Source organism: Sardina pilchardus, chromosome 13, assembly GCF_963854185.1.
Source record: "Sardina pilchardus chromosome 13, fSarPil1.1, whole genome shotgun sequence".
Taxonomy (NCBI): Eukaryota; Metazoa; Chordata; class Actinopteri; order Clupeiformes; family Clupeidae; genus Sardina; species Sardina pilchardus.
Window position 1 is genome coordinate 27,872,641 of NC_085006.1, and position 10,015 is coordinate 27,882,655.

The 10,015-nt window shown below is 46.8% G+C and overlaps 1 protein-coding gene across 4 annotated transcripts in view; it reads right to left on the reverse strand.

Annotated features, from left to right (window-relative positions):
* Positions 1-249: 249 nt before the first annotated feature.
* Positions 250-10,015, reverse strand: part of eml2 (EMAP like 2) — a 37,976-nt gene continuing 28,210 nt past the window's right edge. For all 4 annotated transcript variants that reach the window (XM_062552518.1, XM_062552519.1, XM_062552520.1 and 1 more), the window contains 12 exons: positions 9,806-9,940; positions 8,844-8,943; positions 8,187-8,341; positions 7,581-7,706; positions 6,457-6,588; positions 4,980-5,047; positions 4,567-4,655; positions 4,161-4,258; positions 3,020-3,107; positions 2,645-2,740; positions 1,423-1,553; positions 250-860 (listed from right to left, as the gene is read on the reverse strand). In XM_062552518.1, coding sequence (XP_062408502.1) covers positions 735-860; positions 1,423-1,553; positions 2,645-2,740; positions 3,020-3,107; positions 4,161-4,258; positions 4,567-4,655; positions 4,980-5,047; positions 6,457-6,588; positions 7,581-7,706; positions 8,187-8,341; positions 8,844-8,943; positions 9,806-9,940 — 1,344 coding nt within the window. In that variant the 3' untranslated portion in view covers positions 250-734. The remainder of the gene's footprint in view (positions 861-1,422; positions 1,554-2,644; positions 2,741-3,019; positions 3,108-4,160; positions 4,259-4,566; positions 4,656-4,979; positions 5,048-6,456; positions 6,589-7,580; positions 7,707-8,186; positions 8,342-8,843; positions 8,944-9,805; positions 9,941-10,015) is intronic.

Genomic DNA, 10,015 nt, shown 5'->3' on the forward strand with positions numbered 1-10,015 from the left:
GCTAGCACAGGGATTGCCTCTGATATCTCAGGATGTATCCGATAGGCCACTGCTATCTCAGGATGTACAGTGTATCCACATTGTTCTTGTTCTCAACATGACAGTTATTGGACTAAAGTATTCTTTAAATAGTTGACTCTGGCATGGTGAGATTACAGGAGTACATTAAATATTTCCCATGATTGACTAAGAAACTAGCAGGCACTGTGTCAGTGTGTGGTCTTTCAAAAACACTCAGAACAGACCATCTCAGATCATAGTAGAAACTTTATTAACAAAACAAAAAAGGCAAAGCACAGCTTAAGCTCAACTGCTATATGGAATGCTAGTAAGGTGCCACAACTACATTCATCACTTCTGAATATTAAAATACCATAATACCATGGTCACTCTATGATATTACTGCATACTGCACATATATCTCTATCGGCCAATGCAACACAACAGCGATCAGCAATTAAAACCTTATGTTCTTTAAATAGCCTTTAAATAGTTTGTGGGACATGCTTCTCTTCCTGATCCAGTGCTCCCTCTGGTGGCTCTTCGGCAGAACACAGACAGTTACACAGGCGGCTGGGAGGACTAACAGGTGAATGGGGGAGGGGTTAGGCACAGCAGTGCTGCCCTCTACTGGGCAGGAGGCTACAGTGAAGATGCAGCAGATTTCTACTTCAGGTTTTCCCTGGGGTTTCCATGCCAGTGCTAGCGCTAGGATTAGGCTAGGCTAGGCTAGGCTAGGCTAACACCCACTGCAGGACACTCGTGTCCTTCCCTCCTGTAGAGATGAGGTGACTGTCATCGTGGAGAAAGGCAACGTTGGTTACGTGGCTGCTGTGGCCACCGTACTGATGGCTGGGAGCCTGAGTGGAGGAAATCAGTGCAGAGGAGATGAGAGGAGAGGAGAGGAGGAGGGAGAGGAGAGGAGAGGAGGAGGCAGAGGAGAGGTGAGGAGATGAGGAGGCAGAGAGTAGGATGAGGGGAGGAGGAGGAGAAGAAAGCAGAAGGGAAGAGAGGAGAGGAAAGGACAGAACAGAGGAGGAAAGAATGACATCATTTAAAACTTGTTGGGCTTTGTCCAAATTAAAAATCTGAATTACTGTGTTGCGGCGGTAAGGTGATGACTAAAATGTTTACATGTTATTGGGATATGTAACGCGTCTCATGGCATTCTTGAGATATCGCATTCAAGAGAATGGGACATATATGTGGTCACGGTGACCTTGAACTTTGGCCTTTGACCTTCAAAACACAATCAGTTCATCTTTGAGTCCCATTGAACATTCACCCAAAATTTGAAGCATGTGCCCTGAGGCGTTCTCGAGACATCATGTTCACGATGTCGGGACGGACGGACGAAGAAACGGACGACCGGAAAACATAATCTCCAGTGTGAAGGCACTTCAATGCGGCGGCCATACTCACCCTGGGCTGGGAACAGGGGCTGGAGAACAAGTGCACTTTGCCGAAGTCGTCAGCGGAGGCCAGCAGAGCACCATCGTGTGACCGGCACACGGCGTTGAGGTCAGTTCCGTCAGCACCGTCCGGCCAGATGCCTGCCGGGGGAACAAGCACACAGTAAACCGAGTGGTGAAGCAGAACATAGAACCGAGAGAACACAGAGGAACTACAGCGTGGTCAACGAGGAGCACACCTGACCCTTGAGAAAATCAACAGCTGATTTAGCCACAATTCCACATGGCACATATGTGGCCCTGCTAGGCAAAACCAGTCGCTTTGTGCTCGATGTTATATTGAGAAAATCCACGATAAACAAACGTACGGGCTGAAATGTTGAATTTCATGTTTTCGCTTAATTCCACAGTATACAGTCTACACTTTCATGTTGAGAACAAATTTCACAGAAATACATACGTTTTAACTCTTACACCCGGTGAAGATTCAAAACATTAGCAGTCATTCCCGTCGTCCAAGCCGCTTCAAAAGGTGATTTTCTCTTCTTCTGGCATGTTGTGACGGGAGAACCATGGCAACTTTGAATGCGATTATCTTAGCGATAGTTTTCGCAATACCCTCGATATACATATCGTTGGAAAGCTTAGTTTATGCCGGTTCTTGTGAGCACAATAACTTCATTTTGTACATTTGACCAAAGCGACTGGTTTGGCCTTGCATGGTCACATATCAGGCATTGTTTCTTGTCTCTATGTCCTATCAGTGCTCAGATCAGATGGTTTATTCAGTCACTTATGATTGTTTGCTCATGCTAAAATGCATCTTAACACTGTATGTTTATGTTATTCTGGGCACAACAATTCTGTCTTCAAGATACAGTAAGACATAAAAAACAGATTCGATTTGTGTTCAGTGACACAGATCCTAATGCTGAACTCTACTTCAGTATTACGGTACGTGTAAAAAGACCTTGATGGTAATGGTCCAGCTTCAGCAAGTAAAACTTCTGTTCCAAGAATTCACTTACGCAATGACTTGATTCTAATTAACACAACTCTTAAGCCAGGATGATCATCTAATTAGTGAAATCACCATGTGCTGCGTGCACAGGTAGAACCAACACATGACAGGATTTTTACTGGACTTTTGACTTCTCTGGCAAACACACACCGACTCGGTCATTTGCACATCATGGAGGTGTGTGTTCTCGGCGGTCTCCATGGTGACTCACCGAACACGCTGAAGCCCAGCACGCAGGTGGAGGAGGCCCACTCCAGGTTGCGTACAACATCGGTGCTGGTGATGTGTTTACCACTGGACGCTTCCCCTGGGACAGAGGGTGGGCAGGAGGTGGCATTAGTGTGTGTGTGTGTGTGTGTGTGTGTGTGTGTGTGTGTGTGTGTGTGTGTGTGTGTGTGTGCGTGTGTGCGTGCGTGCGTGCGTGTGTGTGTATGTGAAAGAGAGTGATATTGAATGTGAGTGTGTATGAGTGTGTGTGTGTGTGTGTGTGTGTGTGTGTGTGTGTGTGAGAAAGAGAGCGATATTGAATGTGAGTGTGTATGAGTGTGTGTGTCTGTAAATGTCAACAGAAGAAAATAAAACTCACAGAATAGGATCTCGTAGTCTCCTGAGTTGGTGACAATATACTGGCTGTCGGCGGACCAATCCAAATGGGTCACAAAGCTGGAGTGTCCCTGTTGATCAAACACAGACACACAGACATGACACACACACACACACACACACACACACAACCAAGGGAATACACACACAGACACACACACACACACCGGAAAATACTCAAACACACATTCAATGTAGCATAGACATCTATAAAACGAGGCACCAATTAGAGACGGAGCTGCCATCAGCTGGTGCCCCCAATGAGGTCTGATCTATGGATGGCTGTGGCCTATCTTTTATGCCCCTCGGCCCTCGAGAGTGCCATCCCCAAAAACACCTATTAGCCAATCAGTGTCGAGCAGGGTCAATTATATTGGTGGAAACCATCTTCCTATCATGCATAACAATAAGCTGTATGCAAAACTGTGTAGCCTTGGGTTTTTCAGGTTCTTTCCAGCTGGGTGTAAGAAGGGTTTTATTATCTTGTTTACTTACTTCACAGCCGGCAGTGTCCACCTGGCACTTGTCCTCGCTCTGACCCCACCAGCTGATGACATCCCCTCTCCCTTCCCTTGACCATCTCATGAGAAGAGGTCCTCTCCTGTTATCTATGGTGCTCTCCCACACCCCACTCCTCCTCTCCCTTGACCATCTCATGAGAAGAGGTCTTCTCCTGTTATCTATGGTGCTCTCCCACACCCCACTCCCCCTCTCCCTTGACCATCTCATGAGAAGAGGTCTTCTCCTGTTATCTATGGTGCTCTCCCACACCCCACTCCCCCTCTCCCTTGACCATCTCATGAGAAGAGGTCTTCTCCTGTTATCTATGGTGCTCTCCCACACCCCACTCCTCTGACTGTTGGTCTGTTCAGCTCAAGATATGTAATAGCCTTGAAACGCTTACAGTAAACGCAGTAGGCCCAGAAACGCTCACAGTAAACACAGCAGGCCCCATATTACAGCTTATGAAACCATTAATAGATAGATAGATAGATAGATAGATAGATAGATAGGATAGGTATACGTTATTAATCCCCAAGGGGCAATAACAGTGTTTCAGCATCCTTTGAATCATGTGAAAAAACACCACAGAGCTTCAGATATCCATCTCTATGGTTACTCACAGTGCATTTCCCCACACGGCTGTACTTCCTGCCGTTGTCGGTCACAGAGTAGATGTACACAAAGTTGTCATGGGACGCCACCGCCAGGTACGCTCCGTCTAACACCAACAACACATTCAGTCATTCAGCAGCAGATAGAGCTAATGGCTCATTTGGCTAACTCAAAGCGCTAGTCTTTACTGTGCATCATTTTAACTACGCCTTCTATTCATGATTATCACTTAATTGTCTTTAGACAGAATCATACTCATAAGACAAAAGTGATGCCAAAATGATGTATGATTGAAAGGAGATAATGAGGTATGCTGTGTATGATAAACAATTACAAAAGCAGCACGCATGAGTTTCTAGTAGTGACAGGCAATGCTAGTGCTAATATTAGCGTGGTCCTATAGCTATACTGTACCTGGTGAGTACTTGACGTTTGAGATGATCTCATTGCCATCAGTGTGCACAGACACCAGGTCTCTGGTCTCAGTGTCCAGCACCACCCATCTGCAGCACAGGAAGAGCACATGAGAGGGCACCTCTGATCATTATGGTCTGCTGTGAGTCAATGGCCCTCACTGTGGCCGTCCATGAAACAGTTTGCTACAAATTTTAAACTTATGTCATATTGTGAAAAAAACAAAACAGTGTTCATTACTAGTGACAGACTAGGTACACAAGGCTGAATATAATATCCAAACAGCCTGTAGTTGCAAACACGCTTTACACTAGGATATGTGTTCCCAGAGTTGACAACATTAAAAGTATTATATCACAGACTCATCGGTGAACGCAGCTGATTTGACTGAACTGGAAAAGAAATGGACTAACTTTCCAGTCATGGTTCCGACAGCCACCACAGCACCACTGGGATGGAACCCTGCAGAACGAGCCGGATCCTGAGGAAAGAACAGAGTTCCAGAGGATCAGTCTGATCCCATGTTAAAGACCAGTAGCAGAGATGCTTGAAAGTTCTAGATGCTAGAACATCACTCTCCTCTAGTCTCAAACATCAATAATGAAGAGAGTTTACAATTAATTGTAATTCAATTTTGCATTTGCGAGAGGATCTAAAATAACATTTTAAGACCTTTTATAAAATATATAAATAACATATATCAAATACCATATATCAAAATACAAAAATATACAAATACCATATATCAAAATAAATCATACATCAAAAACAACATAATCGTGAATAAAACATTTACAAAGTGATTAATTGAATAGTTGACGACAGAGCGATTCATTGATTAATTGCTGCAGTGCTGGCACATTACTGCTGAACCACTAGTGTGGTTAATACGGCACTGACGCTACATTAGCTAATGGGGCTTTTCCACCGCATGCTATCAGCTCAACTCGACTCGACTCGACTCGACTCACTTTTTTTTGTTTTCCATCAGCAAAAACTGGTGCCTGGTACCTGGTACTATTGTTGGTATCACCTCCATTGAGGTTCCAAGTGAGATGAGTCGATACCAAAAGGTGACGTTAATGACATTACAGTTGTTCTCTTCAGTGTTGCTATAGCGGTTGCAGTGTTGCTATAATCGGCTAGCTTCTGGGGATACTTTGTTGCAGTGGAAAACGAACACCAGATACCAAAATCGAGTTGAGTCAAGTAGAGCCAAGTCAAGTCCAGCTGATACCATGCAATGGAAAAAGCCCTATAACATACAATATATTACCGGACTGGAGTGTGGTCAGGGTGTATGAGGATGTGCTGGATGTATTGGGGTGCAGTGGCAGTATTAATGTATTCATATGAACTAACCTCGATGGCTTTGCTCCATAGGGGATGGTGGGAGGTGGTGTTAATATGAACTAACCTCGATGGCTTTGCTCCATAGGGGCTGGTGGTGTATTGACATGAACTAACCTCGATGGCTTTGCTCCATAGGGGCTGGTGGTGTATTGACATGAACTAACCTCGATGGCTTTGCTCCATAGGGGCTGGTGTTAATATGAACTAACCTCGATGGCTTTGCTCCATAGGGGCTGGTGGTGTATTGACATGAACTAACCTCGATGGCCTTGCTCCATAGGGGCTGGTGTTAATATGAACTAACCTCGATGGCTTTGCTCCATAGGGGCTGGTGGGAGGTGGTGTTGATATGAACTAACCTCGATGGCGATGGCTTTGCTCCATAGAGGCTGGTGTGGGTGGTGTATTGATATGAACTAACCTCGATGGCTTTGCTCCATAGATGCTGGTGTGGGTGGTGTTAATATGAACTAACCTCGATGGCTTTGCTCCATAGGGGCTGGTGAGAGGGTGTATTAGGGTGTCATATGAACTAACCTCGATGGCTTTGCTCCATAGCGGCTGGTGGGAGGTGGTGTCCCATAGGTGGACCTGCTTGTCCTGGCCGCAGGTCACAAACTGCTCCATGCTGGGATGCACGTCCAGACCCCACAGCTCATCAGTGTGGCCCTGAGACAGGACGAGGAGGAGGAGGAGGAGGAGGAGGGAAGAGAGGAAGGGGAGGAGAAGGAGGAGGAGGAGGATGATGAGGAGAAGGAGGAGGAGGGAGGGGAGGAGGAGGAGGAGGAGGAAAGAGAGGAAGGGGAGGAGGAGGAGGAGGGGAAGGAGGAGGAGGAGGAGGAGAAGGAGGAGGAGGAGGATGAGGAGAAGGAGGAGGAGGGAGGGGAGGAGGAGGAGGAGGAGGAAAGAGAGGAAGGGGAGGAGGAGGAGGAGGGGAAGGAGGAGGAGGGAAGAGAGGAAGGGGAGGAGGAGGATGAGGAGAAGGAGGGAAGGGAGGAGGAGGAGGAGGAAGAGGGAAGAGAGGAGAGAAAATAGACAGGAGGAGAAGAGTGAAGGAGAAGAAGGAGGAGGAGGAGGAGAGGAGCAAGAGGAATGAGAGGATGAGGAGCAGGGAAGCGAGGAGAGGCAATAGACAGGAAGAGGGAAGTGAAGGAGGAGGAGGAGGAGGAGGAGGAGGAGGAGGAGGATGGTGAGGAGAAGGAGGATGAGGGAGGGGAGGAGGAGGAGGAGGAGGATGATGAGGAGAAGGAGGGGAAGGAGCAAGAGGAATGAGAGGATGAGGAGCAGGGAAGCGAGGAGAGGCAATAGGCAGGAAGAGGGAAGTGAAGGAGGAGGAGTAAATTAGGTTCAGGAGGAAACATGTCAACATGGGAGGAAAGGGGGGAAGAAAGGGAAACGAGTTTAGAACATCCAACAGTTCCAAGACATTCCAATCTGTAATCACCATAATCAGCAGCAGGATCAGCTGCCCAGACCGCTTGGATTCCACTATGAAGCAGCTGGTTTAGAGTGGAGGGTTATCATAGGGGTGGCAGGGCAGGGCTGGGTTGGGCTGGGCTGGGCTGGGCTGGGTTGGGCTGGGCTGGGCTGGGGTGGGCTGGGGTGGGGTGGGCTGGGCTGGGCTGGGCTGGGCTGGGCTGGGCTGGGGTGGGGTGGCGTACCTGTACGATGGGCGAGAGTGCCCCGGAGAGGGAGCCCTGCAGGATGGCGTTACGGGTTGTGCCCACAAACAGCTCCTCCTGCTTCCCCTCCGCCAGGGAGCGCACAGGCCCAAACGCCTCCGGCACCTACAGTACGGCACAGGGAGGGTAGGAAGGGAGGAAGCCTTGTGTTTATATAGTGCATCTTTAATGCACAAGAGTGCAACCCAAAGTGCTCCAATAGCAGGGATGGACAAAAATGCATCAACATGTATTTCAAAATAAAATATCAAATATCCTAGCCATGCCATGTATCAAAATAAAATAGTGCATTTTTCTATACTACAAAAATCACTTTGCAAACCTTCCATATCTGTCTATTTAATCTATTCCTTCATAAGTACACAGACTCTCTTGATTAAGTGGACAGTCTTTGAGAGCAACAGTTTTTCTTCAACTTTACACTATATGTTTAAATCTAGATTTAATTATATTAAGAAATCTTGTCAAGTGAAATTATTTTGCTGCATGGACAGACAATTTCACTTGTTTTGAGTACCCTTTACCTCAGATTTAGTGTTTTTGTCTTGTTGTTAGACACCCCTTTTTTTCCTGTGTGACGCTCACCTCGATCTCGGCCTGCTTATGGTACTCGTGGTCCCAGTGGACGACCCGGCGGTCTTTCCCTCCGCCCGACACCAGCGTTCCGTCCTTCAGCACGCACAGGGCGAAGATGCCACCCTCATGGGCGCCCGACACAGCGTGACTGATCTTGTTCCCACCTGCCAATCAAACACACATGCACCAATCAAACATTGCACATGCGAATCCAAATGTGCAATGCTTACCCGCTAACTAAGCACAATCCTTAAGGTTACGGTTACCACCGGAACACAGTCATATCCCAGTATAAAGCATGTTTCCAGCAACAAGCTGTTAGGATATTATCTTCAGCCTCTAAAATGTGTCCCTAGTCTGTAACTAGTAATGAGCACAATGTGCTTGTTTAATCCAGTTTAATCAGCCAGACAATACTGAGCTAGTTTTTTTTTTTTTTTTTTTCATGATACGAATTGTTTACAATTTGTAACCACTCAGAGGGAGAGGATGAGAGCCTCTCAGAAGCTGTGCCAATCCTAATGGAAGTGGACACACTGTATATTCAGCACATCTTAACGCGCCACTTTACACTTTCAATGTTGCTTTTTTTCTCCCTGCGATATGCACTGTGGATAACGTTCTCTCTCCGTCTCCATGTCAACATAAGGCTGGTGTGAGTCTGACCTTTGGCCCAGACGTAGATGTTGCCGCTCGAGTCTCCGGTGATGGTGTCTCCATTTTCAGCAAAAGCCACGCACAGCACGTACTTGGGCTTCTCGTGTTTCTGAAGGGGACACATTCACAGTTGTCACGTTATTAAACATAATCGTTTATAAGAACACATTTCATGTTTCCCAGTTTACAGTGCAATTATTCATGAAGAAAACAACATGTGGAATACATTTATGAAATGACATGCTAGCACTTCCCCAGTGGCTCTGTGCGAGCTGGATAAAGCCGGTGTGGTGTGTGAGCATGTGTTCAGCCTCGTCCCCCCACAGTGCTGGATAACGATCTGTTGACCTGCTGATATTTTATAGGCCTCCACTGCAGGTTGCACATGTTTCTGTTTTGCTCCATCCCAACGCAGCTGATTACCCAAATCACTGCTCCTCGCTTAAAGAGGTGTTAATGAACACAAAAATCAGCTGCTAAGTGTTTGCCATTGCTCTTTCTCTCTTCTCTTCTCTCTCTCTCTCTCTCTCTCTCTCTCTTCTCTCTCTCACTCTCTCTCTTTCTCTTTCTCTCTCTTTCTGTCTTTTGTTCTTATCCTCTCTCTCTTTCTCTCTCACTTTCTTTCTGTTTTTCTCTCTTCTCTTCTCTGTCTCTCTCCGCTCTAGCTGTTTGTAAGACTCTGGTGGTTTAGCGTGAGAGCTAACAGCTCCACAGAGTCTGATGATGGGAGTTTGGCACTTGTGAGTGTGAGGAAAGCACACAGTCTGGAGACAATATGCTGCATCTGTGAACAAGACAACGAAAGCGCAAGAGCCTGCAACTGCTGACACTTTTCTGTGTCTGGCCTCAACATAGCGTTGAATTTGTAGCCGTAGCTGAGGCATTCACCACTCTTGTCTGCAGATATGCAGTATTATGTCAATATACTGTACATCTGGCTACATGAACCATGGGACAACTCGCACGCGTACCTCAAACAGGCCTTGCCTCTTGGTCAGAGTGTTGCCCTCCATGGTCCAGATGTTGATGTGGGATTTCCCGCAGGTGACGATCAGGCTGGCATCCATGGGGTGGAAGGATGCTCCCAGCACGGAATCATTGGAGCACTGAGGCATTCAGACACAAAAAGAGAGAGTCTCTTATTTCACAATCACTCGACACTCGGTCTTTCATGTGTAATG